This window comes from Rhinoderma darwinii, chromosome 1 (assembly GCF_050947455.1).
Source record: "Rhinoderma darwinii isolate aRhiDar2 chromosome 1, aRhiDar2.hap1, whole genome shotgun sequence".
NCBI lineage: Eukaryota > Metazoa > Chordata > Amphibia > Anura > Rhinodermatidae > Rhinoderma > Rhinoderma darwinii.
Window position 1 is genome coordinate 234737714 of NC_134687.1, and position 19778 is coordinate 234757491.

The 19778-nt window shown below is 43.4% G+C and overlaps 1 protein-coding gene across 1 annotated transcript; it reads right to left on the bottom strand.

The window, feature by feature from the left end:
* Positions 1 to 3933: 3933 nt before the first annotated feature.
* LOC142741375 (uncharacterized) lies at positions 3934 to 10580 on the bottom strand. The gene is made up of 4 exons (XM_075850783.1): positions 10258 to 10580; positions 9900 to 10053; positions 9298 to 9784; positions 3934 to 4032 (listed from the first exon to the last, which is right to left on the bottom strand). Exons 1-4 carry the CDS (start codon positions 10439 to 10441, stop codon positions 3934 to 3936), a joined length of 924 nt encoding a protein of 307 aa, XP_075706898.1. The 5' UTR covers positions 10442 to 10580.
* Positions 10581 to 19778: the final 9198 nt, after the last annotated feature.

Below are 19778 nucleotides of genomic sequence, written 5' to 3' on the forward strand. Positions count from 1 at the left end.
GGAATAGGATCAGTCCTCGAAAGATTATCAGAATGGCTAGATTGCCTATTGCAACCACTTGCACAACAAGCACCAGGTTTCTTAAAAGATACTAGAGATGTACTCTCAGCTTTCCAACAAAAAAAGTGGAATAAAAATCTAACATGGTTAACATGTGATGTAGTCTCTCTATATACTGCCATTCCTCACCAAGTCGCACATGATGCACTGAAATATCACTTAAATACACACAGTACCCACACTGAAGATTTTCAAAACTACATTTTAGAGATACTCATATTCCTCATGACAAATAACTACTTCCAATTCGATGATAAATTTTACTTACAATTATCAGGCGTGTCAATGGGGGCAAAATTTTCTCCATCCATCGCAAATTTAACAATGTCCTGGTGGGAAGAATCATATATATTTTCAAATAATCCATATGAAAAACAAATAGAATGGTACGGTAGATATATCGACGACCTTCTACTAATATGGAAAAATGATGTAAAAACAATTCCATTATTCATCGAATTCATAAACAACAATAACTACAATCTCCGTTTTACCTATCAACAGAATCAAAACAAAATTACCTTCCTGGATTTAGACCTGACAGGAGAGTCAGGCAACATTATACAAACACAAACCCACCGCAAAACAACCAGTGGCAATACAATACTACATGCTGATAGTAATCATCTAAAACAAACGATAAAATCTATTCCGGTAGGAGAAATGATCCGTGCAAAAAGAAACTGCACCTCTCATACCCAATATACTGAGGAGAAAAAACAAATCAAAAGTAGGCTACAAGAAAGAGGATATCCAAAATGGTCTCTTGAACGGGCAGACAATATCACATCAAAAATCGACAGGAACCAGTTACTTAATCAAACCAAAAAACACGTTGAAATGGAACCAAACAAACCTACTCTAGTGCTACAGCAAAGCAACCAATTTCATCAAATTAAAAAAATTGTCAATAACTATCTACCCATATTAATGGAAGATGACACTTTAAGATCAACATTAAAAGACGGTTGCAGAATAGTAGCCCGTAAAGCTCCATCAATAGGTAGTGTTTTATCACCATCAGCCTTTCAACCCACAAAACCAATGTCCACATGGTTGGAAAATAAAGGATCATACAAGTGTGGCCAACATCCGTGCAAAATATGTTCACACACTCATGTTACAAAAATTTTCTCAAATTCCAACAATTCTGAAACTTTTTCTATACAAAGTTACATTAATTGTAATTCAGAACTAGTAGTATACATCATCGAATGTACAGAATGCAACCTAAAGTACATAGGCTGCACAAGCCGCAAACTAAAAATCCGCATTCTTGAACATTTAAGCTACATAAGAAATTCTAACATCCAAAATATATCAAATGCAGCAAGACACTTTATACTCCATCATAAAAGAACAATAAACTCATTCCGATGTTATGCAATCGAAAAAATTCATAAATCCAAAAGAGGTGGAAATAGAAAAGAAAAAATGCTACAAAGAGAAGCATTTTGGATTTTTCGTTTAAAAACCAGAGTACCAGAAGGTCTTAATTTAAAAAGAGAGATCATGCATTATTATTAACCACAGAATAACCGGTCTGAACGAAAAAAAGAAATAAATTCAGACAAAAAATACTGTCCATTTTATATGGACAATTCCATGTCTATCACAATATATCATTACAATTTCTATGATAGTATGCCATATTCATTTGCCTTTTTTTCACAAAAAACGTTCTATAATGAAAAGAAAAAAATATAAGCAGAAGATAAACTGTATTTATCAAGCATAAATACATCACTACCCTCAAATTCCCAATTTAATACGATTTTAACCAGCTATATGTATCTCTCAGGACACATAAGCTTTTTAACAGCCTAACCATGAATCTTTATTAATTCATCTTCACGACATTTGTGAAGAAAAAACCTAGTTCTTCTTTTTCTACATTTCTCACTCAACCACTATTCACACACAACCTGACTCAATGCATTATAAATTCTAACAATGCGTTTTTAGACCATGGCTTTCTTATACATCTGCTTATCCAAGAATGTCAACATACTACGTGGATACACACATGTCACAAATGTTTTGATAGATATACAAACAATTTAAAAGATACTTACCATTCTCGGATTATTCAGCTCATTAGCCCAGGAGCCGGTCAATGTGGGAGGCGGGTCAAAGACTGCGTTCCAACATCAGGCACCCCTGAAACGCAATTAATTAAACACACACCTGTGGTCAAACACATTTAAACCCAGCATGCACAGTCAGAGTTCTCATCTTAGCCATGAATAAGGACGGAGATACCGTCTGAAACGCGTAGGCTACCTACCATTACTCCTATCATTGCAAGATATTATACATGCTATCGAACCTCTTATTTTTTAACAAGAATAATTAAAACTTGGAAAAAGATTCCTTTTATTTCCACGAATGCTGGATCCAACCTTCCTTTCCTTCTAAGCATACCTTTTTTCGTGAGCCACCACGAGGATCCGAGCACCAGGATTACCCATCACAAATAACCAAATCAACTTTTACAAGGTGAGCTGGAGAAATTCTCCCTACATTACTTGTTTCTACATGCTGGCATTTGTTCTCACGTGCTCACCATACTAAGTCAATTTTGGAACGTATTAAGCATTACTATATAACCAACAATGATATGCAATGTTTATGAACAAATAATATTCTAATGAAAGAACAACTAAATACAACCACTATCAAGGTTTTTTCTGGCACAGTTTGTTCACCATTCTAAGGAACGGTGCATTGTTTTTACACTGAGGTTAGTGATCACTGTTCTCCATAGAACTTTATCTATTCATTACTCCTAAAAGGAACATTGCACTATTGAACGTTTTTTTCATTTCCAAGAAAAAAAGTCGCATTCCGGTGCACGGATCTTTTCTACAATTATTCTTGTTAGTGATCATTGTTCTCCACAGAACTCTATCTATCTATTACTTCCAAAAAGAATATCGCACTATTGAATGTTTTCCATTTCAAAGAAAAAAGTCGCATTCTTGAACGTAACCATTCACACTGACAAATCATGGAACAAAATCTTTCAGTTTCAAGGAGTGAAATGGCAGCAAAAGTGTTTGATAATACTTATACGTCAACAAACTATAACCATACATTGAAGGATACATTTCAAGAATACGAAAAACTCATGACAAAAGAAGCAAAAATATGGTGGGACATGACAACGTTGAGTAACTATATATCAAAAAAGATGATACCCAGAGGTCTAAGAATAAAAAAAACACCGACATTCAACTATTCAACAGAGTTCAATGACACCTGGAACCAAATACTAACCGATTGTTCAATCAAATTGATGCAGCTAATTACAAAGGAAGAAAAAAACAAATTAACAGAACTAGAATTAAGCATAACTGAAATCAAAATCAAATTAGATGCCTTTCCAAGTTCCTCAGAATTTGACACTTTTGAGACACGGATCTCTTCATTTATTGACAAACTCAATAAATCGATAGCTGAGACCAAGAAAAAGAAATTTCAAAGAGACACAAGAGACTACAATGAGAACACAGTCTACAACTGGAACCGCAACGAACATATCAGAAACATTAGACCCATACTGAAACACCAAAACCGATATAAAAGAAGAAATGACTCACAAAATAAAGTCAGCTTCAGCTCAACCGAACAAGATTCTACAGATGGTTTTTCAGAAGAGGAAAATCCCAGACACCAACATCACAATAATTACAGACACGAAAATACTCATAGGTTTTCAAAAAACGCAGAAGGAGGGGCGGCAGAAAACACCGAAAATATGGACCAGGATCTAAGCCGTCGCCTCCGCTCACGAAAACCTCTGCACCAAACCTGAATGTCATTAACCTATCTTCTATCCCACTTTCGGAAGCACAAACTGAAGTTTTAACTTTAGGTCTCAATTTTGCTCCCAGCAATAACTTCGATCTTTTCCACACCATTATCGATATCAATAAATTTATAAGAAACCTTACCGTCAAGAAACACTTCCTTCCAAAGGAAACATCAATTATTGAATCAATAACAACAGAAATTTTTACAAATATTGAAGTACAACAATTGGAACATATCAATTTGATAGAACGAGAAAATAGAAAAGAATTTTCCTTTCAAGAACTGCAAACTATGATGTGCTTGGAAAGCTTGAACACAGAAACAACGGAAACACATACAAATATGGCAACCAACTTCACAACAAGTAATGCTAAATTTTATCCTATTGCGTCCAGAACCGAATCAATGGACCATTTTCAATTGACAATAGAAAAAGAACTACAAAAACTTTCAGAAAGCATTCAAGAAAATAAGCATGAATCCAATCTTCCAACACGTCTCAAAAAAGCAATAAAATCTTTAAAAGACAACAAAGAAATTATTATAAAAAACTCTGACAAAGGAGGAGGCATAGTAATAATGGATAAAAACAATTACAAAAAATCAATATTAGATTTATTAGCAGACCAAAAAACATATAAATTATTGGAAAAAAATCCAACCGAAAAAATACAACTTAAAATGAAAAACCTACTCAAAGAAGGTGTAAATAACGGTTTTCTTACACAAAAACAAATGGATTATATATACCTAGAATATCCTACTATACCAATAATACATGCTTTACCCAAAATCCATAAAAACACCCTCCCTCCTCCCATGAGACCGATTGTATCTGGAATAGGATCAGTCCTCGAAAGATTATCAGAATGGCTAGATTGCCTATTGCAACCACTTGCACAACAAGCACCAGGTTTCTTAAAAGATACTAGAGATGTACTCTCAGCTTTCCAACAAAAAAAGTGGAATAAAAATCTAACATGGTTAACATGTGATGTAGTCTCTCTATATACTGCCATTCCTCACCAAGTCGCACATGATGCACTGAAATATCACTTAAATACACACAGTACCCACACTGAAGATTTTCAAAACTACATTTTAGAGATACTCATATTCCTCATGACAAATAACTACTTCCAATTCGATGATAAATTTTACTTACAATTATCAGGCGTGTCAATGGGGGCAAAATTTTCTCCATCCATCGCAAATTTAACAATGTCCTGGTGGGAAGAATCATATATATTTTCAAATAATCCATATGAAAAACAAATAGAATGGTACGGTAGATATATCGACGACCTTCTACTAATATGGAAAAATGATGTAAAAACAATTCCATTATTCATCGAATTCATAAACAACAATAACTACAATCTCCGTTTTACCTATCAACAGAATCAAAACAAAATTACCTTCCTGGATTTAGACCTGACAGGAGAGTCAGGCAACATTATACAAACACAAACCCACCGCAAAACAACCAGTGGCAATACAATACTACATGCTGATAGTAATCATCTAAAACAAACGATAAAATCTATTCCGGTAGGAGAAATGATCCGTGCAAAAAGAAACTGCACCTCTCATACCCAATATACTGAGGAGAAAAAACAAATCAAAAGTAGGCTACAAGAAAGAGGATATCCAAAATGGTCTCTTGAACGGGCAGACAATATCACATCAAAAATCGACAGGAACCAGTTACTTAATCAAACCAAAAAACACGTTGAAATGGAACCAAACAAACCTACTCTAGTGCTACAGCAAAGCAACCAATTTCATCAAATTAAAAAAATTGTCAATAACTATCTACCCATATTAATGGAAGATGACACTTTAAGATCAATATTAAAAGACGGTTGCAGAATAGTAGCCCGTAAAGCTCCATCAATAGGTAGTGTTTTATCACCATCAGCCTTTCAACCCACAAAACCAATGTCCACATGGTTGGAAAATAAAGGATCATACAAGTGTGGCCAACATCCGTGCAAAATATGTTCACACACTCATGTTACAAAAATTTTCTCAAATTCCAACAATTCTGAAACTTTTTCTATACAAAGTTACATTAATTGTAATTCAGAACTAGTAGTATACATCATCGAATGTACAGAATGCAACCTAAAGTACATAGGCTGCACAAGCCGCAAACTAAAAATCCGCATTCTTGAACATTTAAGCTACATAAGAAATTCTAACATCCAAAATATATCAAATGCAGCAAGACACTTTATACTCCATCATAAAAGAACAATAAACTCATTCCGATGTTATGCAATCGAAAAAATTCATAAATCCAAAAGAGGTGGAAATAGAAAAGAAAAAATGCTACAAAGAGAAGCATTTTGGATTTTTCGTTTAAAAACCAGAGTACCAGAAGGTCTTAATTTAAAAAGAGAGATCATGCATTATTATTAACCACAGAATAACCGGTCTGAACGAAAAAAAGAAATAAATTCAGACAAAAAATACTGTCCATTTTATATGGACAATTCCATGTCTATCACAATATATCATTACAATTTCTATGATAGTATGCCATATTCATTTGCCTTTTTTTCACAAAAAACGTTCTATAATGAAAAGAAAAAAATATAAGCAGAAGATAAACTGTATTTATCAAGCATAAATACATCACTACCCTCAAATTCCCAATTTAATACGATTTTAACCAGCTATATGTATCTCTCAGGACACATAAGCTTTTTAACAGCCTAACCATGAATCTTTATTAATTCATCTTCACGACATTTGTGAAGAAAAAACCTAGTTCTTCTTTTTCTACATTTCTCACTCAACCACTATTCACACACAACCTGACTCAATGCATTATAAATTCTAACAATGCGTTTTTAGACCATGGCTTTCTTATACATCTGCTTATCCAAGAATGTCAACATACTACGTGGATACACACATGTCACAAATGTTTTGATAGATATACAAACAATTTAAAAGATACTTACCATTCTCGGATTATTCAGCTCATTAGCCCAGGAGCCGGTCAATGTGGGAGGCGGGTCAAAGACTGCGTTCCAACATCAGGCACCCCTGAAACGCAATTAATTAAACACACACCTGTGGTCAAACACATTTAAACCCAGCATGCACAGTCAGAGTTCTCATCTTAGCCATGAATAAGGACGGAGATACCGTCTGAAACGCGTAGGCTACCTACCATTACTCCTATCATTGCAAGATATTATACATGCTATCGAACCTCTTATTTTTTAACAAGAATAATTAAAACTTGGAAAAAGATTCCTTTTATTTCCACGAATGCTGGATCCAACCTTCCTTTCCTTCTAAGCATACCTTTTTTCGTGAGCCACCACGAGGATCCGAGCACCAGGATTACCCATCACAAATAACCAAATCAACTTTTACAAGGTGAGCTGGAGAAATTCTCCCTACATTACTTGGTACTATAAAAGGCCATTTCCATACCCTGTATGAGGAGTTAAGACGGCATCCCGAAAAATTTCGTGCCTTCTGCCGCATGTCTGTGGCCGCGTTTGACCTTCTTCTTGCGCAAACTCGCTCTGGTCTCACCTACCAGAATACCAACATGAGACGCTGCATTTCGGCCGAAGAACGGCTGCTTGTGACCTTGAGGTATGTGTGAAACGGATTGCACTTAGACCATGCCGCTGTCTGCTTATCCAGCCCTCCACTAACATATGTTCTGCCTTTGTATTTCTTTCTCGTTTTTTCTTAGATTTCTGGCCACAGGCAATAGCTATCATTCGTTGCAATTTGAATTTTTTTTGGGAGTGACCACCATTTCGTTCATTATCACATCTACCTGTGTCGTGTTGTGGCAGAGGTTAAAGAGCACGGTCATGCCGCAGCCCATGACAGAACAGTGGCTAAGTATTTCGGAGGGATTTCTTAGAGCGACAGAATTTCCGAATTGCATTGGTGCCGTAGACGGCAAACACATTCGTGTGAGAAAGCCCCCACGCAGTGGCTCCCAATACTTTAACTACAAGCAGTTTTTTTCTATGGTCTTGTTAGCCTTGGCGGACACCAATTATAGTTTCACTATTGTTGACATTGGCTCGTATGGAAGCTCCGCTGATGCACGCATATTCCGTTCTTCAAGAATGGGAAAACGACTCCTCAATAGGCGACTGGCGGTGCCGGAACCTTCCATCCTCCCGGGCTCCAGTGGCCCCCCTATCCCGTATGTTATCGTTGCGGATGAGGGCTTTGCACTCACTAGGCAAGTCATGCGTCCCTTTGCAAGAAGGGGCTTGGATGACCGTCGGCGCATGTTCAATCTCCGCCTGGGACGAGCTTGGCGCTGTGTGGAATGTGCCTTTGGCATTATGTCAAACAGGTGGCGTGTATTTCTCTCAACCATGCAATTGTCCATGCCGAATGTCACACGTGTTATACAAGCGGGTGTAGTTCTGCATAACTTCTGCCGCATTAATGATGCTAACTTTGATGCAGAATATATCCTGACACATGCAGGCACCACTGACAATGTCCCGGTGAATCCTCAAGGGCGTTCTGTCTCTTCTGGCCTTCGCGTGCGTGATACGTTGGCAGCATATTTTGCGTGCCCATCTGGACCAGCACCGTGGGGGCCAGAAGACCTTTGAAGGGGTGTATGTTCTTTGGCGGCTTCACTACCCACGTGTCATGTGACCATGTAACTATTGTGTGTATTTGTGGGTTTGGGGTTGGGTTAGGGACGCGCAAAACCAGAGGACCCTTGACGCGCGTTGCGAGCTTACATCTCTCAGGGGTTCAGCAGGACTTTATACAGTTGCTGAGTTACTTTCCCCATATATCCTGTTGTGCCGACTACACTTTAGGACCGTCCAAGTGCAAGTGTAGTTCGTTTGCCTCGGGGCCCATGGCAGGACCTAAACTTTGCAATCGCTTTCAAGCTATGTCAAACCCCGACAGATGAACTAAAACCTTATATCACATGGCCATGCATTGGTCCAAAAGGCCAGAGGTGTGTGAGAGTGTAGGCAAAGGAACATTGTGGCAAACCTTGTGTTGTGTGGTGTGGTCTAAATGAATAATAACATGAAAGCAAACCATTAACCATGATTATTTTTCTTGATGGCTTTGGAGCCAACTAAAACGTTTTGCACCTGAACATACACACGAAGAACATGGTGTAACGAACAAAAAAACAACAGCGTGCGCACACAACAAACGTGGGCAGCCTTGCACCACACACAACATTGCCGTCCAAAGATATTCCCACCAACACACTCACAGGTGTTGGTATCTTTGTCCTGGGGAGGCATATTCCTGCATATCAGCACCACTATGCTGGACCTGGAGCTGGGTAGGTTGTCCCTCGCCAGCATAGTGGTGCTGATGTGGTGGGTGGAATGTGTGCCCTGGCAGCTGGTGAGCCATAGGGCGCATGTAGGGATACGGCCGTACCATCTGGGGAACAGGGTGGAATTGCCCAGGCACCTGGGCCGTGGTTGGCGGCATGTAATTATTTCGCCACTGCTCTATTGCCGTGAAACACATATGGGGATTGTGTGGCGGTCTGCAAGCGTCGATCAATGTGACGATCGACGCCTGCAGACGGCCCATAAGGTCCATCGGCACCAGGCGTAGGAGGGGGACAATGCTGCGGCCGAAGGCATCATTCCCATCCTCCTCTGCGGCTCGCCTGAGATAGTCCAGTACCCGCGTATCCACCTGGGCAGCTGTGGAGGGCTGTGGGGCACGAACACGCCGACTGCGGGCTCGCACGGGCCGCTCCTGGGCTGGAGAGGCAACCGGCCGTTCTGACTGGCCTGGTGCGGGCTCCTGGGGTGTCGGCTCGGGGCTGGGTGGCAGGATATTGGGAGCAGGGGGTTCGGCCACAGACTCCCCCACGTCAGTCTCCTCTGCTGTGTCCTCCAAATTGTCGGTGGTTCTACAAGGAGCAAAAAAAGTATGACTACAATATCTAACATTGCCCACAACAACACGTTGGCAGACAGGACCTTGGCAAACACACATTACACTCATGCAACGGCATAAACGCTTACGTGCGCATATCCATGATGTCCTTCAGGAACATCAGCTGCTTAGTATATATGTAGGGCCGTTTGCGAGATGCCCCATCTCCGCTGCGTCCCTTGTCACCCATCTCTCGCCTGAATTGATCACGGCAGCTCCGCCACCGTGTCTTGATATCTTGGACTGTTGGATGTAACAAAAACATAACACGCCATCAGAACTATCACCTCTCACTTCAAAATGAAGGGCCCTGCAATGGCAATGCGGTGGGACGTGGGGAAGCACCTGCTCCACCAAAGTTTCTCGTGCTAATGAGCGCAATACACATACAGGGCCCAGGTTTTCGATAGGCATGACAGGCATTGACAGAAAATGCCAGGTACTCACCCAACCGAGTGCGGTCCCGGGTTCGGCCAGTCTCCCACTCTTGCCCAAAGAGGTTTTTGGCCACCAACTCCCATGCGTCCTCCTTCACCGTCCTGTTATGATACTCCTCACATCTGGTATCCCATATCGCTGGATGCTCCTGGACAAAAAGGATGAGGCGCTCCACATCCATCCCGCGCGGCATGGCTGTAGTATGGCTGTGAAACGCTCAAAACTATCCGCACACAACTCTCCTGGCACTGGCTAGACTTGCCCCCTCGCACTTGAAAGGCAGGCACTTCCTGGTTTGGAGTAGCTTTGTGTAGCTTTATAGACTAATTAGAATGGACATAACAGCTCTTGCGTGTTTTTCGCGCATGCAACGCAGGACCGTCCGTGTCGCATGCGTTGTTTTCACGCACCCATTGAAGTCAATGGGTGCGTGTTGCGTGAAAAACGCAAGAATATAGAACATGTCGTGAGTTTTACGCAACGCACTCACGCAGCGCAAAATTCACGCATCGTCTAAACAGCCCCATAGACTATTATAGGTGCGTACGACACGCGTGAAAAGCACGCGCGTCGCACGCGCGTATAATACGCTCGTGTAAATGAGCCCTTAAACTGACAGGCATCTACTAGGTTTGTTAGGCCCCCAGCTGCCATAGAAAGCACCGACACCCTGAGATCGCATGCAGGGTGCCGGTGGGGTGAAAGAGGGGAAACCCCTCCCTCCAAAACGACTTAGATGGTGCACTCGCTATTGAGCGCCAGATCTAAGGGGTTAAACGGGTGGATTTCGATCCGCCCGCTCGAGCAGCGTTGCTCCAAGTCCTCAGCTACCAGACGCCCGGAAAGACTGTGGGTGCCAGGGTTGGTAATTGCGGAAATGTGTTCATTAATTTGTTTTTTAAGAGTGCGTGTGGTGCAACTCACATATTATAATTTACATGACTGGCATTCCATAATATACACCACATAAGTGGAATCATAGTTGACAAAAGCCCTTTTTAATCACTTTAAGGCTGGATTCCACATGAGCATGTTCGGTCCGTAAAGGACGGAACGTATTTCGGCCGCAAGTCCCGGACCGAACACACTGCAGGGAGCCGGGCTCCTAGCATAGTTATGTACAACATATTTATGTTGTTCTCTACGGCAGAAAATGGTGCGTAAATTTCTGCGTTTTTCCCAATGTTAGGAGATGGAGACATCTCCTCTGAAAAACGCAGCAATTCTGCACACTTTCCGTAACAGGAATAGACATACTGCGGTCTGAAAAATACGCACCGCAGGTCAATTTCGGCTCGGAAATTTTACGCAGCAGGTGAGTGAGATTTGTTAAATCTCATCCACTATGCTGCTACTGTAGTCTGCTACATTTTTTCAGGCTGAAATTCCATCCAGAAAAAATGCGGCAATTCCGCAGCGTGTGGTTGAGCACAAAAGAAAAAAAAAAGCACAGAATGGTGCAACATAGGGCACCATCTCATGATAAATACGAGAGGCAGGAAAGTGAGAGGTGAACACTCATCTGGAGGCACCTGCTAGTCAAAAAGATGTGTATATATATATAGTCCAAGTGCTGGTTTGGGAGACTGTTAGCCATGGGTCTTTCTGGATGAAGAGATTGTCACAGACAGAGTATAAACGATATGGAATGCTAAAATGCACTAGGATATTTTTAGTGCAAGATGGCGAAAAATTACCCTTTATGAAGGCGCTGTTCCGTTTGCGGTATTAAGCTCTTGGAGACACAGACAATTTTGGACTTGTAGACACAGCTAATTTTTTCAAATCTGACATGTCACTTTATGTGCTAACTTTGCAAATGGTTTTACTTATCCAAGCGATTCTAAGATTGTTTTCTCATGACATATTGTACTTTATGTTAGTGAAAAAATTTGGTCGATAGTTCAGTATTTATTTGTAAAAAGCAACCAAAATTTAGAGAGAATTGGCAAAAAAATTGCATTTGTATAAATTTAAAGAGGCTCTGTCACCAGATTATAAGCGCCCTATCTCCTACATAATGTGATCGGCGCTGTAATTTAGATAACAACAGTGGTTATTATTTTGAAAAACTATCATTTTTGAGCAAGTTATGAACAATTTTATATTTATGCTAATTCGTTTCTTAATGCCCAGCTGGTCGTTTTTTTTAGCTTTTGACCAAGTGGGCGTTGTAAAGAGAAGTGTATGACGCTGACCAATCAGCGTCATACACTTCTCTCCATTCATGTCCATCTGTACTCACAGCATAGCGTGATCTATTCAGTAAAGTTAATGTGGGTGTATGTGACAGCACAGCGTGATTTACAGGTGTAAATGAAAAGAGGAATAGTTCCTGATAGCTCCAACTCCAACAAATCTACTGCTTTTCCACGAGAATAATTGCTCATTATTCTAGAGGATTTTTTTTTGTAGAGCAGGAAACACTTCAAGAAGACTTATTCCCGCTGCATGTGAATGGGGTATAAAATAGCCCATTCACTTGTAATGGATGCAGAATGTTAGTGGATTTGGAAGGGATTTAGGTGTGGAATCAGGGACTTAGTCCTAATCAAATCCTGATTGTGTGATCATGGCCTAATACTGACGTATAAAGAATGCAAACTATACCAGTATACAATGCTAAAATACCACCATACTGTAACTAAATAGTATGATTTCAATTTTATATTCAGCCATATACACACACTCTCATGCTGGACATATGACACACAGATGGACACATGCTGCATTCGTGCCACTCGCACCTAGGACACATGTGCACGCACACCACTCACACCTAAGGACACATGTGCATGCACACCACTAGAACACATCCCCCACTCACACCTAGGACATATGTCGCACATGCACCACTCACACCTAGGACACATGCGCGCGCACGCACACCACTCCCACCTAGGATATATCCTCCACTCTTCCACTCACACCTAAGACATATGCCGCACAATGTCTACCCACACCAAGAACACATGTTGAACACGCATTACTCACACCTGGCACAGATGCTGCACACACCACTCACATACTAGACACATACCACTCACACACTAGACACTTACCACAAACTAGACACATACCGCACACACTACTTACACTAGACACATACTGCACACACCACACAAATGCTAAACACATAACTCACATAACACTTACACACTAGAGCTATACCACACATACCACTCACACTGAAAACAACACACACACAAATGCCACTAATACATTAGAAGACACAAAACTCACACAACTGTCATACACTGTTAACACTACATCAAATAGTCACACTACAAAAATCAATCCAACTCTTCACTCACATTGTTATATTTACTTGCTTTTTGTAGACTGCTGATTCTTGGGCACTTGCATGCAGGATGCTGGCAGTACATAGGTATATATACCTGAGATGCCCCCTCCACCACTAAGCCCCGTCCATGTGCCCACAAAACCACGCCCCTTTTACAAAGCTCCTCCTATCTGTGGCTCAAATTAACCATAACCTGATGCTCACCCTTTTAACCCTATAGCACCTCATTGCAGAGTACTCAGCAATTAATCTTGGAAAGATGTGGTTTTCAACACCAGGAGGCAGCAGTTGTTGTAATGTTGGTGCTTGTGTTCACCAATGTCCACAGGGCCGATTCTAGCTTTTCTGCTGCCTGAGGCAAAAATTGAAATGTCGCCCCCCAGATTTTGATTGACATCCCCCTGGCTGTTCTACATCACTAGCAGCCTCCCCCAACTCTTGCGGATGTCACAACGCGGGGTGTGGACCCACTGGGCCGTACCGCATAGCAGCTGGCCAACTAGGTACAAAACAATGTCTATAGTCCAGAAAGGGTACCTGAGGCAATGTAGACAGTAGCGATGACACGACTTGACTTTCACTGTAGATGGCACAGAGGCACGGTAGCCCGGGATACAGGCAGCAGGAACGGATAACAGTGGGAACTGGAAAACACTGGGAGACCATTTGCAAGACAAACTTTAGGTATACAACAACGCTCAGGCAAGGATCAAATGGGCAGAGCCCTTTTTTAGTCCAGCAGCATTCTGGGCCAATTACTGATTATTAACAACTGGACGCGTACAGGCCCTTTAAAGCCGGACGAGCACGCCCTGCGGGAAACAGTCTCAGAACCCGGAAGTGAGTGCCGGCGTCTCCCTCGAGGGAGATGCCGCCGAGAACACAGACGTACATGGCCGGAGCCGTCAGAGGGTAAGTCTGAACAACGGTCCGCGGCCATAGACATTACAGTATCCCCCCTCTTACGCCCCCTCTTCTTGGGGCCAGAGCGGGAGAGAAATCTCTTCACGAGGACAGGGGCATCTATGTTCTCCTCTGGCTCCCAAGACCTCTCCTCTGGACCAAATCCTCTCCAATCCACCAAATAAAACGTCCTTCCTCCCACTTTCTTGGTGGCCAGGATCTCCCTCACCTCGAAAGTCCCTGACGAACCACCAGGAGCCACTGCGGAGCTAGGAGTCCTGGAGTAGCAGTTCAGGACCACGGGTTTCAGCAAGGAGACATGGAAGGAGTTAGGGATCTTGAAGGTAGGAGGCAGCCAAAGCTTGTAAGACACAGGATTGACTTGTAGCAGAATCTCAAAGGGTCCAAGGAACCTGGGAGCAAACTTGAAAGATGGCACCCTCAGCCGGATGTTCCTGGAAAACAGCCAGACCTTCATACCTGAAAGAAACTGGGGAGGTTCTCGTCTTCTAGTGTCTGCCTTTCTCTTCATGCGGTACACCGCCAGCAGAAAAGAAGATCGTGTCCGTCGCCATATCTGCAGAAAGTCGTTGAAGGTAGAGTCAGCTGCAGGCACCTGGGACATAGTAGAGACAGGAAGAGGTATACGAGGATGACAAACCAGTGGATAGCGAATATTTTCCAACATCAGAGGAACAGCAGGCATTGAAAGCATTAGAGGATCTTTTAGATGAGCACAAGATTGATGATTTTGCAGGTAACATTCCAGCATGCATTCGCATCAAATCCAAGAATTTCCCTGCCCTTAGTTTATGTCCTGCGGTAGATTTATTCATTAAATCAGTGACCCAAGAATTCTGGAACATTCCAAGGAATATTAAACATGATAATCTAACCCCTTTAGAGAGAAACAGCCTGAAACAAGAACAAAAAATAAATGACGTGGTATTTAAGGCCGCGGATAAGGGGGCAACGTGGTAGTCTGGCCGAGCAATATGTATGAGGCAGAGGCGAATAGACAATTGAGGGATAAACAATGTTACAAGAAACTAACCTTCAACCCTCTGTCTTCTTTTAGATCTGAGTTACAGGTTAAACTTTTGCAAGCAGTAGAAGAAAACACAATTTCAAAAGAATTAAGCAAGGCACTTTCAATTGATGAATCCACCATACCAACCCTCTACTTACTACCCAAGATCCATAAAAATGAAAAAACTCCACCTGGAAGGCCCATCATTTCAGGTAGGGGCAGTCTGACTGAGGGCATTTGCAAATTTATCGATTTTCATCTTAAAAATTTGGTAATCAACTTACCTTCATATGTCCGTGACACGGCCGATCTGTTACAGAAGATCAGCGGGGTCAGCATTGACAACGATATGCTCCTCGTCACTATTGACGTAGAATCTCTCTACACGAGCATCAAGCATGAAGATGGGATCAGGGCAGTCAAATATTTTCTCTCTATGTCGGAATTGGAAAAACCGCTTTGCTCCTTTATTGTTCAGATGCTTGAGTACATCTTAACACACAATTTCTTTGTGTTCAATGGCTGCTTTTACCTACAGTTCCAGGGAACAGCCATGGGGGCAGCTTGCGCACCATCGTACGCTAACCTCTTCCTGGGGCTGTGGGAGAGGGCTCTCTTCTCGGATGACCAGGGCGACTCAATGGTGCGGGTCCTCTTCTGGGCCCGTTACATTGATGACATTCTGGTCATCTTGAAGGGTACACAGGCTGATTTGGATTCATTCATGATTAGGCTGAACACAAACGACTTAAATGTAAAATTTACTTATAAAGCACATCCTAGTCGTTTGGAGTTCCTGGATGTTAAAATCTTTACAGACGAACACGGCTTTCTTCATAGTGATGTTTTCCGCAAGGAAACTTCCGTAAATGCATTATTACATTCTTCCTCTTCCCATCCTCCGCAGACTATTCAAGCAGTCCCCATCGGACAATTTCTGTGGATAAAGAGGATATGCTCTTCTGATTTACTATTTGAAGAACAGGCAGACGATCTCAAAGATCGTTTTCTCGAACGGGGATATAGCATGAGATCCCATGCTATAGACTCCATGGCACAGCAGCTAGGTGCAGTAGTTAGTTCCGTCACCACTCCTACTCAAGCTCTTCCCATCGACCCTCCTGCTACACCCCCTGGCAGTCCCAGTTCGGACTCTCGGTTCTCGCTACCATTGCCACATCGGTTCCATGGAGACGCAAGTTCGTGCAGGGGCTTTCTGAATCTATGCCAAATCCACTTCACTCTGCACGCCCGAGCATTTCTTTCGGACGGAGCCAGGATCGCCTTCATTATATCTCTACTTTCCGGCAAGGCCCTGGCATGGGCGAATCCAATCTGGGAACGACAGGGACCCGAGACTTCCAGGGGTTCGTGCGGTTGTTCCATTGCGTATTTGAGGAGCCTGGACGAGCCTCGTCGGCAGCCACTGCCATCTTGAACCTACGTCAGGAGGACGCCTCCGTGGGCGAATACACCATCCAGTTTCGGACTCTCGCAGGAGAATTGTCCTGGAACAATGAGGCCTTGGTAGCATCCTTCTGGCATGGCCTATCGCTCGAGATCTCCCAGCTGCCCTGGATGACCTGATACTACTGGCTACCTGTGTGGACATAAGGCTCAGAGAGAGATCTCAAGAGATTCCACAGGAGAAATGGCTTCCTAGACTGGCGCCCAATTTCCAGCAACCCCTCTTGCCTTCTTCTTCTGCTGCGCCTGAGGTTCCGATGCAGATGGATCGGCTTAAACTGTCCATTCCAGAAAAACAGCGTAGGCGCACCTCTGGACTCTGTCTGTACTGCGGCCTTGCTGGCAAAGTCGTGCGTCTGTGTCCCCAGAGGCCTAAGAAACCCCAACGCCTGGGATTGGTTGGAGAGACAACCCTGGGCGCTACTACACTTAAAAGAGAACTTGCGTCCAAACTGTTTATTCCTGTGACCATCGTCGCTGGCGAGAGACCTTATCCAGTCTCTGCCTACCTGGACTCTGGCGCCGCAGCCAATTTTATCTGCCAAGACCTTGTGGATCTTCTTTAATTGCCTACTGTTTTGCTGGAGAGACCGTTGATCGTTGCCTCGGTAGATGGACTGCCTTTGCTTGACCCAGTATTGTCTGTGACCAAGCCATTAAGACTTCAAGTGGGAGCTCTTCATTCTGAGCTCATCTCCCTATATGTCCTGTCCAAGGCCGTGAACCCTGTGCTGCTGGGTTTGCCTTGGCTCCGTGTTCACGCCCCAGTCCTGGATTGGAACTCCGGAGAGGTTCTCTAGTGGGGCCCCAAGTGTCTCGACCGCTGTCTGGGGCATGTCCATCCATCCCAGCCTTCTCCGCATCAGTCATTGGCAGGGCTGCCTCCTTGTTACTCTCAGTTCGCTGATGTCTTCAACAAAAAGGAGGCAGAGACATTGCCACCACATCGGGAATACGATTGTCCTATCGACTTGGTTCCGGACTCATCCCCTCCTCGCGGTAGAGTATACCCTCTCTCCTTGCCAGAGACCCAGACTATGTCAGCCTACATTAAAGAGAATCTGGAGAGGGGCTTCATACAAAAGTCTTCATCCCCGGCCGGAGCCAGGTTTTTCTTTGTCAAAAAGAAGGATGGATCCCTTCGACCCTGCATTGACTACCGAGGCCTCAACCAGATCACGGTGAAGAACAGGTACCCTTTGCCGTTGATTTCAGAACTCTTTGATCTTATACGGGGGGGCAAAAACATTTTCCAAGCTTGACCTGCAGGGGGCTTACAATCTAATCCGGATCCGTCAGGGTGAAGAGGGGAAGACTGCATTTAACACACGTGATGGACACTACGAATATTTGGTCATGCCCTTCGGCCTGTTTAACGCTCCCGCAGAATTTCAGGAATTTGTGAATAACATTTTTCGTGATCTCCTCTATGTATGTGTTGTGGTGTATCTCGATGATATCTTGATTTTTTTCCCCAGATCTTGTGACTCATCAGGGCCATGTCCGCCAGGTGTTGCTTCGATTAAGGGAGAATCATCTTTACGGCAAGTTGGAGAAGTGCGTGTTCGAAGAGAAGTCTCTACCCTTCCTGGGCTATATCATCTCTGATCAGGGTCTCAAGATGGACCCTGAAAAGGTCAAGGCTGTCCTGGAGTGGCCTCGTCCCCAAGGCATAAGGACCATACAACGCTTCCTGGGTTTTGACAACTTCTACAGACTGTTCATTCCCAACTTCTCTTCTTTGACAGCCCCCATCTCCACCCTCACTAAAAAGGGTATTAATGCCAAGGTATGGACTCCAGAGGCGGAAGCCGCATTTAAAACCTTAAAAAAAGGCCTATACGTCAGCCTCTATTCTTCATCACTCTGATGTGTCTCTACAGTTTTCATTGGAGGTGGACGCCTCCTCTGTTGGTGCTGGTGCACTATTGTTCCAGAAAGGTTCGAGAGGCAAGACGGGGGTATGTGGTTACTACTCCAAGCTGTTTTCTTCCGCAGAGCGCAACTACTCGATTGGGGATCGGGAGTTACTGGCCATCAAGCTGGCCCTGCAGGAGTGGAGACACCTACTGGTAGGCGCAGCTCATCCTATCCTGGTCTTCACGGACCACAAGAACTTGTCCTACCTACACACGGCTCAACGCCTGAATCCTCGTCAAGCCAGGTGGTCATTGTTTTTTGCACGGTTCCGGTTCCGGTTCCAACTCCACTGCCAACAAGAATGTGAGGGCCGATGCCTTGTCTAGGTAATTTGAGACAGAGGACACTGTGGAGTCCCCACAGAATATTATCGATCCTTCCTGCATCTACTCCGTTAACCCTCTGCAGGTTAGAGACATTCCTCCAGGAAAAACTTTTGTACGTCTGGCAGACAGAGGAAGCATCCTTCGCTGGGGTCACAGTTCCAAGCTGGCAGGTCACGCGGGTGCCCGTAAGAACCGAGACCTAATTGCCCGTCAGTTCTGGTGGCCCACGCTGCTCAAAGACGTCATGGACTTTGCCTCCTCCTGTACGGTGAAAAGTTGCCTACTCCAGACCAGCCGGTCTGCTCCAACCACTGCCTGTGCCTAATGCCCCCTGGCGGCATATTGCTCTGCGGGATGCAGTGTGATCTGGGTGTTGGTGGATCGTTTTTCTAAAATGGCTCATTTTGTACCTCTGACTGGCCTGCCTTCTGCTGCTCGACGGGCTGATCTCATCTTCCGTCAAAGTTCTGGAGAGCACTCTGCGGCCTACTCAGTGTAAAGTTGGACTTTTCCTCAGCTTACCATCCTCAGTCCAATGGACAAGTTGAAAGGGTTAACCAAATTATGGAGAACTATCTGC

Excerpts from the sequence above, each read along its gene's own strand:
- LOC142741375 (XM_075850783.1), bottom strand. The coding sequence starts at position 10,441 with ATGCCGCGCGGGATGGATGTGGAGCGCCTCATCCTTTTTGTCCAGGAG. Across the intron at positions 10,054-10,257 it reads CCGGGACCGCACTCGGTTGG|TCCAAGATATCAAGACACGG; the intron begins GTGAGTACCTGG and ends TACATCCAACAG. Across the intron at positions 4,033-9,297 it reads TCCACCCTGTTCCCCAGATG|GAAGTGTTTCTTGACGGTAA; the intron begins GTACGGCCGTAT and ends TTCCTTTGGAAG.